The sequence below is a fragment of the Schistosoma mansoni genome, chromosome 3 (assembly GCF_000237925.1).
Source record: "Schistosoma mansoni strain Puerto Rico chromosome 3, complete genome".
NCBI classification, from domain to species: Eukaryota; Metazoa; Platyhelminthes; class Trematoda; order Strigeidida; family Schistosomatidae; genus Schistosoma; species Schistosoma mansoni.
The window spans coordinates 22,272,274-22,294,425 of NC_031497.1; the positions used below are offsets into that span (position 1 = coordinate 22,272,274).

At 34.0% G+C, this 22,152-nt stretch overlaps 1 protein-coding gene across 1 annotated transcript in view; it reads left to right on the top strand.

Annotated features, from left to right (window-relative positions):
* Smp_160850 (putative tpr) overlaps positions 1-18,970 on the top strand; it is a gene marked incomplete at both ends in the record, with an annotated part of 33,958 nt that extends 14,988 nt beyond the window's left edge. Inside the window, 18 exons of the mRNA XM_018799657.1 lie at positions 96-338; positions 1,222-1,326; positions 3,675-3,853; positions 5,469-5,685; positions 7,438-7,519; positions 7,645-7,930; positions 8,257-8,441; positions 9,183-9,362; positions 9,723-9,856; positions 12,127-12,275; positions 12,452-12,787; positions 13,124-13,469; positions 13,573-13,707; positions 14,368-14,892; positions 15,703-15,914; positions 16,841-17,171; positions 17,973-18,533; positions 18,714-18,970. Of these exons, the coding sequence (XP_018651424.1) occupies positions 96-338; positions 1,222-1,326; positions 3,675-3,853; positions 5,469-5,685; positions 7,438-7,519; positions 7,645-7,930; positions 8,257-8,441; positions 9,183-9,362; positions 9,723-9,856; positions 12,127-12,275; positions 12,452-12,787; positions 13,124-13,469; positions 13,573-13,707; positions 14,368-14,892; positions 15,703-15,914; positions 16,841-17,171; positions 17,973-18,533; positions 18,714-18,970 (4,463 nt within the window). The remainder of the gene's footprint in view (positions 1-95; positions 339-1,221; positions 1,327-3,674; positions 3,854-5,468; positions 5,686-7,437; positions 7,520-7,644; positions 7,931-8,256; positions 8,442-9,182; positions 9,363-9,722; positions 9,857-12,126; positions 12,276-12,451; positions 12,788-13,123; positions 13,470-13,572; positions 13,708-14,367; positions 14,893-15,702; positions 15,915-16,840; positions 17,172-17,972; positions 18,534-18,713) is intronic.
* Between the last annotated feature and the right edge of the window lie 3,182 nt (positions 18,971-22,152).

The window sequence follows — 22,152 nt, forward strand, 5'->3', positions numbered from 1 at the left end:
CCACACTTTTGTATATTAATCATAAGTTTTTCAATGCTGAGCAACTCTTAGAGTTCGTCGATTGTAGCTAATTAAATTCTATTTTACTTTATCAGATGGCAATATGGAACCAAATCTATCTGAATCATCTCCTGAGTGTTCGAAAAAGGCTCAAATTCGTGTTCGGGAAATGGAACATGAAATCGAAAGTCTTAAATCCAGTTTAGAGTCATCTCGGCAGCAATCTGATCGCATGAAAACATTAGCTGAACAAGCTGAAGAGCGTCTCAAAGAAATTGTAGAAGAGAATAAACGACTGGAAGAACACTTTTCACGTGATATGTGTGAGACTAAACAGCGTAAGTTCAGTTAACAGTTTTTAACCAATATTTATTCACTTTTCTCAAAGTATTTTTTCTCCTATTTGTGCTCACTGACTGATGTGCTCAATATCATATATTTTACTTAAAATTTCATAGAACAGTGCTTTTGTTAGACTTAATGGCAACATTTGGTTGGGTTACAAGTATGTATATAAATAATGATATTCGTAAGCAACACCTTAGTCTATGTGTTATTTCAAGAGAGTTCAAAATTTATGCTACCAAGTGTGATTATTACTAATTGGTTGATCAAAATATAAATTAAGATTTCTGTACACGATTTGTCAAGTAATGCACTAAGAGATGTTAGTGGATTGCGGTTAGTCATCCTTTGTTGAGGATATATAAACCAGTGAATATCCTATGAGTCGTTTTTTTCTATTCATTATCCAGATATATTCTAGTCACATTTGGACGGTTTGCAAGCTTACAATTTTTCTTGTTTATCAGTCTTCATTATGCATGTTTTATAAGCTTTAAACGGGTTTTAACCACTATATCTGCTTTATAATTTTGTCTAAAAATTAATTGAATGCTTGATTTCCAGGTTGTGAGTTTTTAGAGGCACAACTAGATCTAGAAAGAACAGAACGTCAAAATCTTGTAAATGAAAATATACGAACTACAGAAGAAGCCCATAAGTTGGTAAGTTTCTTCATAACTTTTTCTATTATAATGTCAACATTTTCAGTCTATAAATTATGTTAAAGTTATATTAATTTATTGGTAAAGAAAATTGCTTGATTGCATCAAAGTAGAATTGGATTGTTTATGTGTTAGTCCGTTTTATCATACAGGATTAGAAAAGTTCCATATCCATAAGAAAACATAATTAATTTTAAATTCCTAAAACCGACAGATAAAACAAAACAACTTTTATACTACATATACCGTCTTATGCATCAGACAGAAAGACCTAATCATAATCGAGTTAATTTTCATCTCTTTAATTATCAAATAGAATGTCAATTCTTTTTGTCTTCACTTTCAACTATGCACAATGATTTTATAAATATGAAGTGCAAATAACTAGTAGATTATGTTCAACCATCTTTTATACATTGTAGTATATAATGTGTTTTTTTGTACAATGCCACGTTAAACCTTATTTTCACTCAGTTATTTACACTCGGCCGTCAGCACTTGTTCCTCCTCCCAAATCTTCTTGAAAAGAAGGTGAAGTATGTTTGCAGTTACTTCAACGTCTGACTTGAGTGCTTCAGCTGGTATATTGTCAGGTCCTGCTGCTTTCCTATTCTTGATTTGTCTGATGAACATCCTGATTTCGATGTTTGGTGGGTTCAATGGAGCTGGCGTATTCAAGAGTTTCTCAAGGTGTTCTATCTATCTGTTCCTCTGTTCTTGAATCTCAGTGGTTGGCTTGCCTACTTTGTTCTTAGTTAGTTGCTCTGGTTTATTATGTGTCCTTCCTAGTTTCTTATTTGTTGTCATATACTTGTTTCATATTTCCTTCTCTTGCAGCGTTTTCCCTTGTCGTTGCTAGGTTTTCTACGTATTTTTACTTGTCAGCCCTAAGGCTCTTCTTCGTTTTCTTGTTTGCCTCTGTGTACTCAGCTTTTGCCTCGACTTTCTTGTTGTTGATTGCGGTCTTCTTGTTATTCCTTTTTTGGGTCTTGTGCAGGGTTTCAGTAGAGATCCATTCCTTATTATGATGCTTCTTGAGGCCAAGCACATCATGAGACTTTGAAGTTAGTGCTCTTTTGATCTCTTTTCAGTTGTCCTCCATAGTAGTTACTTGTTCTGTGAGTAGATCTTGTAAGGCTTGGAACCTGTTGTTGAGAGTCATCTTGAATTCGTTGAGCTAAATCAGTATGTCGAAGGGAGACAGTATTGGACTTATGCAACGCTGTTTCCCCAGTTGTCCATTGCTTCTTTAGCTTCAGTTTCATCTTGGCAACGACCAGGTGGTGGTGTGAAGCTATGCCAGCTTCACTCTTAGTTCTCACGTTTTCCATTGACCTGGATTTTTTGGCGATGCAATTATGACCTATCTATTTCTCTAAAGTGTGATTCGGTGAGACCAATATAGCTTTGTGTATGCGTTTGTATGGGAATATAGTGCTGCCTATAACCAATTTGTTAAATACACATAGATTTGAAAATCTCTCACCATTCTCGTTCCTTTCTCCCAGTTAGCCTATGTCGTCCCATGATATCTTCATGGTCGTTGTTGTTCATTCAGACTTTGACGTTTAGATCTCCCACCGGGATTGTCAGGCCATTTCCTGGGCATTTTGCTATGATTGATTGCAGCCTCACGTAGAACTGATCTTTATCGTCGTCATGGCTATCATTGGTGGGTGCATAACATTGGATAATGTTCATTGTGATTCCCTCCTTTCTTTTGAATGATGCTTTGATGATTCTGGATCCATGAGATCGCCATCCCATAAGTGCTTTTCGCGCTTCTTTGGACAGCATCAGAGCGACTCCGTGAGTGTGCGTAGCGTCTTCGTGACCAGAATACGTCTGAATCTCTTCTGCATCTACCCTTTTCTGTCCAGCTTAGGTCCAATGTGTTTCACTGATCCTTAGCACCGCCAAGCTGTATTTCCTCATTTCCACAGCTATTTGGTTTGTCCTCCCAGTCCCCCGCATTGTCCGAACAATCCATGTACCTATATTAATTGTTTCTCTGGTTATTATTTATCAGTGTTAGTACTGGTATTAGTCGTATTATTATTATCACCATTATTATTATTATTATTATTATTATTATTATTAGTAGTAGTAGTAGTAGTAGTAGTATTGAAAATGTGGACATATTCATTTTGACTTGAACATTCTAAACTCCGAACTTGTAGAGCATCGTTTGGAGTCGGAAACGATTCATAACAGTATAAATTTGCAAAATCAATATAAGAGATTAAAATATTAACCAGACATTTGTCAGAAAACATACATTTAAAGAGAAATAATTTTATCAAATATTAGAACAAGATAAGGCAATGGATTTTACACCATGTCACCCATCATCTTCAACTACAAATCCTAGTTGTCTTGTAATCTTCTACCAAACTGTTGACATCTCTATACTTCTTTAGATTAAAGGTTGGTAATTCTGTAAGTATGAAACTGTACTCACTCTACTTCTGATTCTAACTGTATTTGGATACACACACGTAAATGTTTTTGAAAATTTAGTTTTCAACTTAGAAATTTACTTTGCCAATATTTTGTTTGAGTTCATTGTTTGCACACTTCTTTATAAACTGACTATTCTTTATTATATCATATCTAAACACAGCACACTATCCTACATTTTCTTCCATTTTTTAAATTAGAATGCAGATTTACGTCGAGAATTGGCTAGCTTACAGAATGAATTAGAAAGCTCCAGAACTCGTTATGAATCCGCTCTTCAAGTGGAAGCTGGTGCTAAAGCTGAAATAGAATCTCATCAACAGGCTGCTCAAGAGGCTCGTGATAAATATGAACGTGAATTGACATTACATGCACACGATGTGGAGGTGAGATTTATCAGTCATATGATAGATTCCATTTTTGTTGAACTTTCATTAGGTGTTACGAAATTGGTTTTTAGAAATCATTTTAAAAGCTCGAAGGAAATCCAAGCTTGTAGATAACATAGATTTTTAGAAAATTGGTGCATTTTTTGTGATATAACATTTATTGAATGAAAAGAGTTATTTAAAATGCTCATTCTAGCATTTTCTTTGTTAATAATCCTGTAAGGTACACATTTATCATTTTGATCTACATTAGAAATCTCCATCTCATTTCATGAGTTAAGTTAGGAAAATAAATTTGCTTCAAACTAGTTGTCTTTCATTGTTTGAGGATAGAAAATTCTATAACAAAGACAGAATATAAGGAATTTGACTGTTTCAAAATAATTTTTTTGAAATGATTTTCATTGTTATATTGCTCTCTGACACTAACGGGAAGTTTCCAATATTTCCCATTACGTAATTCAGTTTGGCAACCTAGTTAAACCAACATTAAATTCTAGTCTCCCGAGTCTTCTCTTACCAATCATAGTCAACGTAGGATCCAAATTAGTACACCGAGATGAAATTAAGGTAAATTCCAAGACAATAGAATTAGCCGTAGTAGTACTATTGATAATAGAAAAACTACTAGAGTTAGAATATGTGTTTCGGGAACAGGACAAAGATTCGAGAAACAAAGGGTATGAAATAATGTTGAAACTCAAGATCAAAAAGGAAACAAAGAATAGTTGCATCTATACCATTGTAACAGATTTCGAGCCATGTCTCCAACCACTGGTCACGGACCTTAACCAAATAGTGTGCATCTCCTTCAATAACATCTTCAAACCCTTATCTTTCACATAATACTTATACTCTTACTACTTCTACCAATATGGGATTTGAATCGACAACTACATCCGTGTGCTAATGTGGTATGGCAACTCGAACTGATGTACGTACGTACGAAGTTCTACGTTGTAACTGACTGACTGGCTGCATCTAATAGGCTCAGATCAACAGTTAGTAACTTTATAGACCGATACCACGTCGTATTTTAGCTGCCTGTGGCTTCCTTTGAAGGCACAATCGCTGCAAGCGGTACAACACGTTTGGGCAATTCGTGGTAGAATATATGTAATGCATGTTCCCAGCCACCTTAATCGATGAAGATTCAGTACCTCATCAACTGATATATCGTCTTAGTATCCTACGTCTAACCTTAGCGCTAGTCACTTTTGTTGGGTAATATAAGACTGATGCTGGGGAAATACAGTTAGTCAATGTATCCTCTCTTTGTCAGACTCAGATCTCACCAACACCACAGGTAACTGAAGTTGGATTTTCTCATATATAAGAAAGTATCAGTTTAAGTGATAGAGCAATCCTATTTTGACCATATTAAATCATATAGTAACAATAAATTATTCAATGCAGAATATATGTTTGAAACAGCATAAAACTTATCATTCTGGTTGGTATTATCTCGAGTTATGAATGTTATCTAGCTTAATTATAATACATTTGTGCCCCTGTTGTGAACATTGAATAGATGTGTTTTTACTACACTTCATACTTTTTTTAAACTCTTTGCTTTAACACGCTTAACTGATTATACCATGATAAATTTCAGTTATTAACAGCAGTACGTTCACAACTGGATTCCATTAAAATGCATTCCAGTGAATTAGAACAGGAATTAAATGAATCTAGATCGAAAGCAGAAACTGCGATGGCTGATTTAAAAATTCAGTCGGAATTATGGGAATCAGAGAAACAGGAGTTGAATAGGCAATTAAAACAAGGTCAAGAAGAACAGAATTTGTTACAAGATCAAATAATTCAAGTTAGTGTTGAATTCATTCTTTCGCTCTATGTTGTTTTTAATTCACAGAATGTTAACTACTAGACACTAATGTCCTTCTCACTAAATCGACATCTTTGTTAAACTTAATATTTTACATAGTTACCTGCATACATACAACCATACTTTCACGATTATTATTATTCATAGTGAATTCTTACTTCACTTGAAAGTTTTAGTTAATCAGTAGCCATATTTAGTTTTGTTGCTTCTTTTCGGATTTTTGTATGTATTAGATTCACAATCTGGTATCAGTAGTGGTATCGTAACCAATGGTTGGGGGCTTTGAAAAACATAGTTCAAAATCGTCCGTGATAGTGGAGGCCCATTAACTCCTTATCTTTCCTTGGAACAAAAGTCCCGAAATCTCCGTACACCATTTTCTCTTTCTTCGCTTAATGTTTTTTACTACTACTGATACTGTTACTGCTTCTACTATACTAAGTTTTGTTTTGAAATAATTTCATCTCGCTGTACTAATATGTTATGGAAACTCGAACCGATGGACATGTGTCAGGTTTTACATTGATTATGGTGCTGATAGTGATGACCAGTTGTAATAAGTGATCATTTGATATCGTCAACTCCCTAATAGACATCAGAATTTATTTTTTGTCGAAATTTAATTAGTTTGACTAGTAGTTATTTGTTGTTTCTAGTTCACTTGTAAGAATGAATACCACACAATTGAGTTGCTGGTAAGTGATATATAATCTTCAGAGTTGAATTCATGAGTCTATCTAAGCTAGACCAATATAGAAAATCTGGAAGCACTGGACTGCTGTTTCGTCCTAGTATGGGACTCCTCAGCACTGAACATCCACGAAGTTAGACATCAACACCGTTGGATGCCAGCTCAGTTGTCTAGAGGTTAGGCGTTCGCGAGCGAGACCAAAGGTCATGGGTTCAATTCTCACGTGCGGGACTATGGATGCGCGCTGCTGAAGAGTCTCGTGCTAGGAAAAGACGACAGTCTAGTGCCTCCAGGTTTTTAATGGTGGTCTAGCTCAAATCGACTGATGAATTCAACTTTTGAAATTACTACAGTTTCCACAAATCCCCATTCAGATAAATAATTATATACACAGTTGAATTAGTGTAAATGGAGAATCAATTTTCATAACTGTACAACTGTGTTTACTTTTCAAATTATTCCTATCCTCATGGACTTGCATAGTTGCAGGAGATGACAGACTACATTGTAAAAGGCATAATTTATTGGAAAAGAATTAGTAAGCAAAGGTAATGAGGAAGATCACAAAATGATCGGAGTAAATTGAGTAGTGTAAAACAAATTGAAAATTCAAATTGTCTTTGTGAAGTGGATTTAGTGATTTGATTTCCTGTGCAAGTATTTTAAACTTATTCGTCGCTACGTTTACTTGGTAGTTTCAGAATATGCAATAAACTATATATATATATATATATATATATATATATATATATATATATAATACTTGTAACTATCTTATACCTACCATCTTCAGCATCTATATCTTTCCAATAATCCTCATTGATTTTGTTAGATTTTTAAGCCATGCGTAATTATTTGAAATCATAAATCCAGAAAAAAATTATCTCCTTTGAAAAATAACCTGTGATCTCGTGAATAATAACCATCTATAAAAATGTCCACTATGTTTAAAACGTATCATCCAAACTTCCATTTTTATCTTTCAGCTTACACAACAAATGGTTTCATTGAGAAAATCTTTAGATAAGTCAAATATTTCTTCAGAGGACAGAATGAGTTCCACTCAAGATATCGAGTCAATTAATTCAGATATAAAAACCTCTGAGGAATTATTACAAGTTATTGGGTATGTTATTGTTGGTTAATTCTGTTGAATTTTCGTCCTTAAAAAATTTAAACTTCAGCTTTTTTTTATCTTAGCTGTATTAGAAGTGTAACCAAGTACCCTTACACTTTCAATATTTTTCATAGTTACCTTAGGCGTCAGAAAAACATGGCGGATGTTGCTCATGAAGCTGCTAGTGCTGAAGTATCCCGATTATTATTGCGAGTGTCTAGTTTAGAATCACAAAAAGAAAATTTGCAATCTCAAATTGATAATGAACGTAAAGCTGCTGAATTAGCAATGGAAACTGCTCGTAAACACTCTGAAGTTATGGAACGTGTTGAACAATTAAATTTGGTTACTGAATCTAATCGATTACTGCGTCACGAAAGAGAGGTTTTACGATCAAAGTTATCTGATGCAGAAAATCAGGTTAGTTCTTATTAGTATTGGCAGCACTATTTGTTACAAAGAATTCTTACTCTTTTCAATGTTTTCTTTTAAACTGTGTGGACGAAATTGAGTTATATAGGTTCCACTATGTGAAACCCATTATGACTTCCCAACCGTTTGGATAATATACTGAAATAACTGTAGTGGATGAAGTAATGATTTCGCTCTCAGGGTTGATACATTTGTCAAACAAACTGTTAGTCATCTAACTGGGCATTTGTCACTGAGATTCCTTAAAACAACTAATAGTGTTATTTATTTTCTACTATTTGTAACAAAGTCTTAATTTTCCATTTCTTTTTTAGCTTGCAAAATTGAACGATGAAGTTGGCCCATTAAAACAGTCCAACAGCGATTTGATTGCTCAGAAAGATATTCTAATATATGATAAACGATCCCTTGAAGAAGAACGTGATCGTTGGAAGGAACGTTGTAGTCGATTAGTAGAAACAGCTCAACGCATGGATCCTGAACAGTATAGACTTGCATGGTTAGTTATTTATATTTTGTAGTTCTAGTATTGATGTATATAATTTTTATTGGATCATCGATATTTTGTACTCTCTTGACACATTAAATATATAGTGAAATATAAAATTTGTTGACTATTTGTGAAGAGTTTAAATCATTAAGTATGCAAATTCATCCTGTCTTTGTATGACATTCTTCACCAGGAAGGGGTGAAAAAGCAATCCTAACCACCTTAAGAGATAATCATGGGTGCCATAAAATCACTAGACATCCTTTTTTAGGAACAACCATTTATAATTTTTTCGTTTTGTAAGTTATCCGTACTTTTTTCGCTTAGGCTAACTTAGATCGTGGTGAATTTCTTAAAAATTTTACTTCTGAAAGAAATTTACTATTGAATGATTGGTTTTGTGAAACATTCATGGCATTCAATAGAATGTTTCATTAAGTCACAAGATTTCTATGTCAGTGATCATAACCTGTTTTCAATGAAAACCTTGGTTGTACTACAATTATGTGGTGAGATAACTAATCAGCTGTAAAAAGTTATTAGTCCAAGCTACGCACACCACAAATAATTTACGATCTATTCATGTGGTTATATTTATAAATTCAAGTTTACTCCCAACATAAAATTTCTAGCTTGAGACATTATGTTATATTTCAAATTTGTCATGAATCATGAATATTGTACCACAGTTCAGTTTATTTCTAAATTGAGTTGATTAATTATTCAATTTTTTTCTTGATGACTTAACAGTAATGAACGCGACGAATTACAACGTAGATTAAATCGAGCTGAGGAGGAAGTTCAAAATAATGCTAATAAGTTATGCGAACTAAAAAATGAATCAGATGATCAAATAAAAAAGCTAAATGATCTTTTGGAAAGTGTGCGTAATTCATACCAGGAAGCTGAACAAAAAATTTCTTCATTCAGGTAATTCTCGTCGATCGTTTCATTTCTCTTTTTACACCATTCGAGTAAAGAAATTAGTAGAGAAAGTGAATTAAAAAATAACTTCGAGGTATTGTGTAATTCCTTTTTGCTTTTTCAATTATGAGCACCTTATTAAACGTGATTTGGGATATTCATTAGTGACAACATCATGTGTAGTCAGTTACAAAAAATAACATTAATTCTTAGTATGTGTTTCAGAACACAAAATATATGATACGTAAAATATTTTTGAAGCCTTTATCAAAACTACCGTTATATTTTTAATTTCCGTTGATATTGGATTGTTTTACTGGTTTTGTAATAAATTTCCCACTTATTCTCATTTTTATGCTTTTTTAGTGTTCAAGAAAATTTATTAAAAGAAGATTTAAGTGCCAAAGAGACAACAATTATGAAACTTCGTGAAATCGGACGGAAATATCGTCAGGAAACCGAGGTATTACGACGAAAACTCAATGATAGCAGATCAGATGGTCAGTATTATTTTCTTATTGTTATTAGAGTTTTCAATCTTTCATTTGTTTATCTCTTAATTACACTTAGATCTTGTCTCTTACTTATTTAAATATTTTTCGTAATTTTGTTGGTTTTTCGCACGTATAATATGATGTTAGGAAAAACTTTTATACCGAATTTAGTATTATTGTATCTGTTTGTTCATTATCAATGTTTGTAAGTTGTTTACTTTGATGACTTTATTATCCATTAAATTATAAAATGTACAACTTACCGTTCATTAGTGTTAAGGCAAATTAAGTTTTTGTTCATGAAGTTGTTCACAAATTTGTTGATAGATTGTTTAGTTAACTAATTACTTAAAGAAATAGCAGTGTAATTCTTAACTGAAAATTTTTATTCTTCGTGTAAAACCAAACCATAACTAATTGATGTTCTAACTAATCTGTATTTTGTGTGGGTGATCTATCTTGTTTTGCAAAATTTGAAAAGCTTGAGCCGTAATTTCTAGGTACTACTTCGATCCGGTTGAATGCGTCTACAATGCCATTGAATACTTTGTCATCCTAAATAGAGAAAATGTCTCTAACTGTTGGATAATATTGTTCAGAATCGGTCATAATGGAACAGATACATCCATTTTCGCTCCCCGTTGATTTTGAATTTCAGAGATTGTTTTATACACTTTATCCCCTGAATTTATTGTTCTCTTATCATTTTATGTCGAATCTTCTTTACGACCACTTACAGTATTACTATTACTAATTTGGTATTCATGTTGATAATTTCATCTCGATGTATTTATGTATTGTGGAGACTTGGACTGATGAATATATGTGCTAAGACCTACGTTACTTATGACTTATTGAAAACCAAAATAATAATATATTTGCAAACTTGCAAGTTGGACATCTCAGAATCAATTAGATGATTTGGACTTCGCTGATGACCTAGCCTTCCTATATCATACACACGAACAAATACAGACGAAGACAGCAAATGTAGCAGCAGCCTCTGTATCAATAGGCCTCAACAAACACAAGGGAAAATGCAAGATTCTCCAATACAACACGGAGAACACCAACCCAATCACACTTGATGGCGAAACTCTGGAAGATGTAGAAACATTCACTTACCTGGGAAGAATCATTGATGAACAAAGAGGATCTGATGCAGATGTAAAGGCGAGGATTGGCAAAGCAAGGACAGCATTCCTACATTTGAAGAATATATGGAACTCCAAACAACTATCAACTAATTTCAAAGTGAGAATCTTCAATACGAACGTGAAGACAGTCCTACTGTACGGAGCTGAAACGTGGAGAACTACTACATCCATCGTCAAGAAGGTACAAGTATTTATAAACAGTTGTCTACGCAAAATACTCAACATTCACTAACCGGATACTATCAGCAACAGCGTTTTATGGGAGAGGACAAACCAGCTTCCAACTGAAAATGAAATTACGAAAAGACGTTAGAAGTGGATCGGACATACATTAAGGAAGTCACCAAACTGCATCATGAGGCAATCGCTAACTTGGAATCCGGAAGGAAAGCGGAAAACTGGAAGGCCAAAGAACACATTACGCCGGTAAATAAAAGCAGATATGAAAAGGATTAATGTTAACTGGAAAGAACTGGAAAGGATTGCCCAGAACAGGGTTGGATGAAGAGTACTGGTGGGTGGCCTATACTCCTCGGCGAGGGGTAACAGGCGTAAGTAAGTAAGTAAACTTGCAAGTGGGGTTTTTCGTTAATTGACTAAAGTTGAAAAATGTTAACATTTGAGTTTAAACTCACTAAACTCATCACAAGGCATGAATTCTTTATGTTCAGTCTCTTATAAGTTTGTGAACTATCACAAATGATTTAATTGGAAACTAAGACGAAAAATCTGTCCACTACATCCTGATTGTAAATAATTCTCTCGATATTGTTAGTGAGTTATTAAAGCAGTCATTTAATTTTATCAAATTCCATTGAACGCTTAACTAAATTATTTGGATTTATTACTACCTCCAAAAGTGTGACTACCAAGTTGACAGCTTTTTTCTTAACTAGTATAAGAGCTTGTGATGAAACTTAATTCTAGCCAAGAAAAGTCTACGGTTATGATGATAAGGACTGAATTTTATAAGATAAGGAAGTTATCACCTTTTAATTATTCTCGGGAATATCACATGATATTTACCATTAATTAGTTGATTCTTATTTTTACACAGCTAATACTTAAAATTATCTTAACCAAGTATTTTTCGTCTCATTTTTATTCCAATTATTACAGAAGCTCAACTTCAGACTACGAATGAAGCATTAACTGAGGCTAAAGCAGATTTGGTTACTTTACGCTCTGACTATTCTTCTCTGCGTACCCAATATGATCTCTTGGAAGCAAGTGTAACAGAAGCTCTCCAGTTTTTAGATGAAGTGAAGGTGAGATTGACAACGTTTTTTCCCTACTTATTTGCTATTTCTTATAAGGGTTTGAATTGTTTGGGTGTGATATTCACTGTTCCATTTTCAATAGTTCCTATTAATGTATCTCTAAAATTTTTTGTTTTGTTTATTTTTTACAGTTATTATGTGTTTCTTCTTAAAATTGTGTTTAGGCTAGAGAATCAGTTATAACAATTATGAATTCATCTGTTGAAGGATCAGATATTGAAATAAATTCTAATATGTCTAATGGTCAAAAAGTGGTGAATGAATTTCGTCGTCTTTTGTCAGGTTTATGTAATGAGATCGATCGTTTGCAACAACATTCAGATTCTCAAAAAGAACGTTTATTACGAACTCAGCTCATAGAATCTCAACTGACAAAATCTCAAAAAGATTGTACAGAACTTCGGGCTCGTTTAATTGAGCTTCAATCAAATAGCGTACATCCTCAAACTGTGTCAGTAAGCTTGCAGACCAGTGGAGCCCCATCTCCTGCAACATCAAATGTAAGTCTTTAATTCAAAAAATTCTTTATTGGTTCAATATATAACGGGATGAACTCACTTCGTCTCACCAATGTTCATTATTCTTACCTTACAATATGTAGTCGTAAATAATTTAGTTATTAGAGCATGAGTCGTTGCTTATTTATACATCATAATGGTTGGTTCTCTTGTCATTTGTTTTTAAATTAAATATTAAGTTAACAAATATTCTTCAATAATGTTTTCCTACGGTTTATTTGAGTTTTTCTTTTCGTATTGTAGTTGTTTCTTGAATGTTTGCTTATCAGTATTTTTTCGAAAGCTTATGATTGAAAACTAACAATTTTTCTTATTTAGTTGCAGGAATCCGAATCACAAGATGGTGTTCAGATAACGCATACGTTTGTACCACGGACTTTGGCTTTAGGTGCTTCCCCAACAAATCAAATTACGGGAAATCAGTTACATTTCGAAACTCCCACTTGTTTGAACGTTACTGATGGTAGTAGTACGGAAACTACAAGTTCTGTCGTGTCTCAATCAATTCCTGCTTGGATTATGCGCGCTGGAGCCACTGTGCAACCGGTCCATCCAACACCTGCTATTACTCCACCTAATTCACTTGCTGGTCCTAAACAGACAGCAGAAATAAGACCTATCACAAGTAATGTAGCTGCTGTCATGCCAACCCCAGCACCATCAGGTATTGGCGTTGTTTGACTTTTATCGGTTCCCGTTTTTGTTCATTCCTTTTTTTTTTAAAAAAAGATTTATTCCTACGCTGTCTTTTTATTTAAATCATTTAGTCCCGATGCTGATAACAAGTGGTCAGTCAGAAAATGTCCCTATTTGTGGACCCTCAAGTATTGCAATTTGTTCACCTGTATCTGACACAACTGTGGGTCTCAGCGCATCATTGTTCACATCTTGTGATCAGAATGGTATGTTTCTTATATGCAAACTATCACTACCAGTTAATGTAGTATTTTTCTTTTGTACAATTGAGGTGGGGGAGATAGAAACAAGATTAGACTTTCTTGTACCTTCTCAATGTTAATATTCTTGAGTGAAGATAATTACTCTGTGATCACTTCTAGTATTGTGAGATATACTTATACTAATTGTTTTCATGAACTGAGTTTTGGAAAATGCATATGAAATCTAGTGAAAATTAACCCTTTTTACCGATTAACTGAATTAACGAGTTAATCACAGGCTAAATCATTAATGATAGATTGGTATTGTTTATGATTAAGGTATTTATAAACCTGACATATTAAAGACATTGAGGTGACTTTTTCTACCTAAAGAACCTTTACACAAAGTCGAGTATAGGAATTCATACTTCATTATTAAATGGACATCGTTAATTAGTCAACCGATTGATAAAACACGGTTTTTACTTAGATCAAACAACACTTAATATATTGTATTACCTCCAACGTTAAATTATCTTTCATTGTTTGGAGGAATGATTTTTTTCGTTATGTTTTACGGTTTCAGTTGGAGAATGACTATATATTCCTTGATATGTATTTGATAGTAAAAATAAATGTATCTCAAGTTGTTGCTGAAAACATACTATTTGTTTTCATTTGTAGCTACGTCTCTATTGCGAAACACATTTCTACGCCGCGGTAATATCCTTAACCAGCCTCAAAGTAACATCTTAACTCCGGTTTCTTCTCATCCAACTTATCCAGCTTGTTCTTCAAACGTCCCAACTTCAGCACCTCGTTCGACTACAGTTAGCATAACTGGAAAACGTCGATTCGAAGAAAGTTGTCCAAATAGTAATGTGGACTCAATGCTTCATATTATACCACCAGTAGATGATAACATGGTTTCAACAAGTGAAGTTTCTAGAAATAGTGAAAATTCGTTTTTATCAGCCATTAACACAAACAATTTTCATCAGCAACAATTTACCCCCAGCTCTATTCCTTCTGAGTCTAAGCGTATACGTCAGGCAATGGTCAGCGGTCCCAGTACATCAGTATCTTTTACCCAGGCAAGTCCTAGTCCAATTGTCCTTGGTAGATCACCCTTTGGTATCAGTGTACCTGCTACAACTCCTTTACATGCAACTGCTTCTCGTTTAGTTGCTGGACAACAAGAACCCAGTAGTAAGTCAGATGTTTGTTTCCTTGGACCCAGTTTTTTACGAAACCATTAATCAAGATACTTTGCTAGTTACATGTGTGTTGTTATTCTCAATACGTTTTTAATCATTTGCATTTCTCACATTAACTGATAAAGAAATGATGCATTATTAAGTTATTGTTGTATGTATTCTTTTTATTAACTATGAATATTTTAAATGAAGCTTATTATGCTTAACTAACTTGATCATCTAACTTAAACTTAATAAAATGTGCACTTAAACCAAATTGTGATGTAGCAATATAAATTGACAATCAGTTGTCTACCTTGAATTTTCTGTAGTTTTTGAGTAAAGGTTAGTATTAACTGAAATTCAGAAAGTACAACTCTTCTAGTTTTGTGTAATATACACTACAAGCATGTCCTTCCGTGCCTTAAACTGATATTTCAGAAAACAAAACTAGTTACAATCTAAATATTTAAAAGAATAATGATCAAGTTTTTTAGTGTCATCTGAATTCATCATCACTTTCCTCAGCTTGGGCTATTTGAAAATCGTGACTAGTACTTATTCAGTTATTGTGTGCAGTATTTGTGAATTCATAATTAATGAAAGAAGTCGAATTTTGTTAAGATGCTTAAATGTCCAAAAGTGTTTTATCTTGTTGATAATGAGTAAAGGTTTTTAATTGTAACAGTATCATTAATTTATATTTTGTCATAGATTTTAACAAGTATAATAATGTACAGTTTTATTGTTCAGTATTATGTAATCATGATCAAATGAAATAACATGCATTTTAATCACATTGTTAACTTTTACATCGTTATAGGCTCTACATTAGGTACATTGACAGTCGCTACCGGTGTAGCTGGTATTATAACTCCTGGAACATTTGAAACCTCAGAAAGTGTTGAACAGTCATCAAATGAAGCCGGTGTAGAAATGGAGCAAACCACAGCATCTGATACTGTTACTAGACGAGAGCTTGATGAAAATGCAAGAGGTGAAATTGATATACCTGCAATGGATTGTCACACCGAAGTAAGCTTAAGAAATTTTGTTTTGTTATAGATTTTACTTTATGGCTTTATCGAACCATGGAGTTCCATATTCTGATGTACTGAATTTACCTTGTTTTTTGCAAAGTATCTATCGGTCAACACCACTGATTATTCCTTAAATAGTAAACGTGTTACTCTTTAGTATCTATTTTCATACCTACGCAATTAAATAATTACAATGCGTTTGTATTTAGCTGCAGATCTGACCATACACGCTATGATGTAACATTTCCATTATTGATATCTTTTGAGATTGGAAAACCTGTCTTCATACCATATAACTTCTCTTTGAAGACCATATTGTATGTAGTAAAATTTTTGCTAACTAAAAACGCTTTTAATAACAACCAAATGTAAATGAAAATGTTCGCCAGATAGTGAATGATTAAAAACGAAATGCTAATTAATTTGAAGCAGAAAGCTAATATCAATTTACCTATATTTTCACTTGTAAATTATGCATTCAATAAAATCTATCCAATGTTTTCTTTAATCACCCATCGTTTCATGTGTCTACCTTCAGTTTCGGATGTATCAAGCAATATTGTCTAATTACCTAACATTTTGTAACGTTCGATAACTCTACCTGAGCTTGTAATCATTGATGGATGAGAACATTAAATACCGTATGAAAATATAATATTTGGGTTATAAGGATTTATTTCAAACTGTATTGATATTTTCTGACTCAACGGTTATTGTTTTCTATCTGTGTAACTGACTCCTAAAAGGCTGAGTCACTTCAAAGTAGATAGTTGTACGTCTTAAGGCAATATTTAGTGTTTTGATGAATAGTTCTCTACTATCGTGTTTAAAGTTGTGGTTTTGTCGTTAGTTGCCTTCAGTTTTTCAATTTTAACTCCTAGCTGATGATAATATTTCCTCATTTTACTGATTGTATTTAAGAATATTGAAGTTGGTGAGTCAGAAGTCCGAACATCTGATCAACATATAACTAGTCCTATGAAACCTACGTCAAGTACACTAGAAGAGGTATGCGAGTCTTCTGATGAAGAGCAAGAATGTTATTCGGAGAATGATGCTTTTTACGATGCTGATCAACGTGAATCTGGATCCATGGATGATGATTATGTTGAAAGTGATTCAAAGGATTCCTCATTTGATGCTAATAACAATAATAATATTAGATTCAGTACTGTTCCTACAACTTCAAGGCCGTCGGAATTCGTTACAGAAGATCTTTGTAAACAGGAAGTTGATACTGTTTACAATGAAAGTTATGCACCTGAAGAAGGAGAAGCAGAAGACTACATGGAAGAAGGGGATTATGATGAGTATGGAAGAGAAGATGAAGCTAATTGCGATTCATATACAGAAGATGAAGAAGAGGAGGAAGAAGGAGAACAAGAAGTAATCGAATTGAGTAGTAAGTTCATTTATGAAATACTTTGAGTTTTTTCACAGCTGATACATCCTCTATGCGAAAAAATATAACTACCGAGTAATGCGTACTCCACACTGACAACAGCTACTAATTGCAAATAATCTCAGAGCCATTGGGTCTCCTTTGGCAAGAGATAAAAAGCGAATGGGTAAATAATCAGTTGTATTGGAAATAAGTTGTCGGCATAATACTCTTTATACATAGTATATATTAAAGAACTGTCACAAAATAGGTACAGATATTACTGACTTTCATTCTACATTATTAACTTTTGGCATATTGTGCACATTTTTAAAGAATCTAAACACTGCCTCCACTCAACTGATTTACATACTATGGTCTTGATGTAATTTTGCTTTAAGGATGTATCATATACATTAGATAGATGCTATGTGAATTTAGCATGTTTCCATCCGATTGTTCTACTTATAAAGTTTCTCAATCTATCTTTTATCACTGATTTACTAGGGAATACGTAGTTAAATCACTGTGTCTATAAAATGGGTCAACTTGTTTTATTTCTATCATATATCAACCGTAAGAAAGTTTACATAAAAATAAAATGATCATCGTGCTTTATCCGGGAATATTTAATCAAGATTTACCTCCCATTTTATCCGATATTTTGTTAAGGTGGTTCTGATGATGATACGCAGCCACGTGATGCTGATGGTGAGGAGCATTACTCTTCTGGTGTGGACAATTACGGCAACGAGGAAACAAATGAACACACAGCACCTACAGATGTGGGAGTACCGGAAAATGTCGGTGATTGTTATGAAAGGGTGGGTGGAAATGATGGACAATTACACTATGAGACGAACAGTACGGAGAAAAGTGACTCCACTTCTCAGATTTCAGAAAAAGCACCGACTTCTCTCAATACGGAGATGGAACCTGTTTCTTCTAGCAAGAGTTTATTAGGTGAATCATCTATTCCTAGTCTTTTCAGCAGCTCTGGTCTACCCAAAACTTCCGGCTCACTATTGGGTTCATCTGGTCTTTTCTCCGGTTTTAAGCCTTCTTCGCTAACTGTTCCATATTCAGTTGCTACTACTGAGTCTGGACTTCCGTCTAGTAGTTGCACGGGACTTTTCAAATCATTTTTGCCAGTGAATACAGTTCCAAGTTCAACCACCACTCCATTACTTTTTAAACCTTCTACATTCTCTGCTTCAATTGCAGCTTCCAAAGGTGATTATTGGATTTTTATCGCTGTATTCTGAAAGACTTTTTAAATAATTTTTTAAATTCATCTTGCGGGAGCACTGATCATTTTTGTTTTATTATGCTTATGGATTTATTTTTCATGGGTTTCTATTACTGTTAGTAGTCATCAAAGTCTTACTAATCATACTCTTTTGTTATTTTTAGAATCTCAGAGCTCTGGTGATTCTAGCACATCTCGGCCAAAGATTCAACCCATTGTCTGGGATTCCTTTGACCCTTCTACTGCTCAGTCAAGTATATCAGATAGTGCATGTACTAGTGGCCCGGTTCGAAGAAAAAAATGGTGTCCTGTTGCCTCCGTGCCAAGAGCTACCAGACGTTCCAGCCTACCTACTAGTAGAGGTTGTGCTACTGGAAAGCCGGGATCTATTCGCGGTGGCTTACCTCCTAGAAGAGGTTAATAACTAAACAATACTGTTGCTGTATATTTAAGAGCTAAGATTTATGTTCAATCTTACCTTTGTTTTTATTTTAGCATTTCATTGTCCCACAAAGTGTTTCTTTCGTAACTTTGATGTATTTAAAGTATAGTCATGTGGTCTACAGTATACTAATTCACATTGAGTGAAAGAGATAAAACAACCAGTTGAATTATGTATGTGTTATTGGGTTTATATATTAACTTACTAGGAATAATGATCGTAGTCTGTTGATTTTAATGATTAGCTTTACATGGACTTTAAGGAAATTTAATTTTATACCGGTTGACGTGACTCAAATATTTAGACAGTTTGTTTGGTGAGCGTTAGTCTCTAATATAGGACTCAACAAAGTTGTTCTGCTGAATTGTTTTGGCTGTAACTGAACAAGTAGTATCAGGCAAACTCAGCATTTATTAACACCAGTTAATAACAACTCAATGGTCTTACTTGAACTTTCTTTAGTGAAGCGTGCAGTTATTATTGTGTGATATTTTGTGCGGATTTCATGTTTGAATTGGCTACGGGATGACTTTTGTGGTATTATAATTTGATTCGTTTCGCTTCTGCTTCCTGTCTAATTTATTGTCGTATGATATTAAGTTTGTAACGAAAGTAGTTATTTACTTCTTGGTTAGTTTCGTGAGATCAATAAAGCGTTACTTTAATTCCAATATGGTATATATTTTGTAGCAATCTTCGATTAGATGAATGTAACTTTAAGTGTTTAGCAATAATATGTCCCTTTCTACATTCCTTAGTTTGTTATTTTGACTATAAGTTCTCAAAGACCTGCTTCCTTAAATATTCGTCTCATTTCGCCGCTCTCATGTAGACGCTTTATTTCTGGTTCTCCTCCTATGTGTTTGCCATCCAGAAATAAATGTGGTACCTGAAAAGAAAGTAGGAGTTAGGTTTGTTCATGGAAGTAATAGAGGATTAAAATAATTTGTTTGTTAACAATAAGCATATGAGAATTGGTATAAAAATTTTAAACAATAACAGTGGGTATTTGCTGAGATCTTCCTTCAATTTATTATGCGCTGATGACAACAAGACCGGGAATATTAACTAGGTGACGACTGATTTTTAAGATATGTCAGTTGTCTTTGTCTTTAGAAGTAACAATGTTACTAAAATGTGAAGTAGTTTTTCTTCATAAGGGGATTCGGTACTGGGATTATTGATTTTGCAACAGAATTCCAAGCCTATTTCAACAAGAAACGACAGGAGACGAACCTTAGATTTATCAAAAGAAGTTTTGACATTACTAGCATCTACTATCCAGGTCTCTGTTTTTAGCTGGATAGAACTCGATGCTCTCTCATGAGACAATTCACTTTATCAGTTAATCAGTCGTAAGCCACGTTAACCATAGTACATGCTCGGTTCGGTTCGAGTTTCCGCACCATATTAACACAGTGAGATGCTAGAGTAGTGTAAGTAGCAAAAGTATTGGTGGTATTAGAAAAGATTTGATGAAAGAAAACACGGATTTATAGAATTAAAAAATCTAGGAACTTGGGATCTAAGGTTAGACGAAGTAAACTGCAAACGATCCCGAGTTGCGTCATGTCACTTGATGATTAACCCATAGAGTTTGTGAATCAACTTATTGGTTGTGAATAGTAAATGCTGTTGTTGTAGGTAAAGACGCACTTGGTGAATCCTAGAAAGTTCATCAAGGTCTGTGTTTATGGAAATGATGCAAAGATGGGATGGGGCGTCCATATCTCTCCAGTGGACATGGATCACGTAAAGGGAAGTTTCTCTACCGAAATCTTACTCGTAATATTAATACACATTTGATGTATGACTTAGATGTACTGTTAAGTGTTATACCGCCAACTGAGTAAAGACCATGTATTGAAATCACTTCATTGGCATTCACTTCACAACCATAATCCTTTTAAATGCAAAGTATTGCTTCAGGATTGGTTTGCGTTATCGTTTGGACTAACAATGAGTGGGATAATTGAGCGTGTTGATCACTTCACTTATCTTAGTGTCTCATCAAACCTGTCGAATTAATACCTGACAAGATTGAGACATGAATTCAGAAAGCTCAGCGTTGGATAAGTCGTATCACTTGTGATTTAGACGAACTGTCTGTATACCAGTTGAAACAATATTCTGCACAGCAGTTTTCTATGTCCTTTATGGTTATGAAACGTAGCGTCTGAAAATTGTGGATATTCTTAGGTTGCTAGTGTTCAACCACTGGTGCCTTCCAAACATTGGTTGTATAGGTTGGGACCACTGAGTTAGCAATTCTGATTGAAGACTGAATGAGTACCGTAACTGACGTTTTAGTAACATGGTTCAGAAGCGTTCACAATGATAGAGGTACATTCACTTAGATCCTAAGTTCCCAAATTGTTTGTAAATTTTATTCCACTAATTCATGATTTTTCGGACAACAGCTTAGATACATCATGTTAGGTATTGTTACTATTACTATCCATATCACCCCAAGATTCGCCTTGACGATTTTGTCCTGCTGTGATAATAGTATGTAACAATCTAAACCAATATGCACATGTGACAGGTTCTACGTTGCCTGTGAATCACGACTAAGATCGCTACACATATTTAGTGACACAAGTAACTTAACACCAAGTCAGTTGAGAATAGTATAAAAGCTTTAGACCTTTCAGAATCAATACTAGGGACCACGACAATGAGAACAAATGGTTTTTCCCTGGAATTTTTGGTTGAGATTGTTTTAGTGATGTTGCTGCAGGTTTATTACATTCAGAAAGTAAGGCCGTGAATGGACTTGGTGTTTATTTTGACTGTTTAGACTAGATAAATTGAAACAATGTATTGATATTTATTTAATGAAGTGCTTTAGTTGAGAATAGGACCCCTATTTGAAGTTATTTCATGTGAGAAACAGTTCTGATGAAACGTTTTCGTCCAATTCTGTAGGCGAGAATTCCGGATAGAGCAATGCATCTTGTACTTCAAGAGGATTCTTATGTAGCAAGATGAAAAAACATACGCAATGTACAACCTTCTTCTGACATGCCATAATTCAAAATTAGTGTTAGCGACAGCTATATTATACACAACTGACAATTATTTTTAACTTTCAGAAAACTTAACATATCTGGTATGTTTTAGTTAAACAGTTACATGATTTTCGCAACTATCTAACTTTG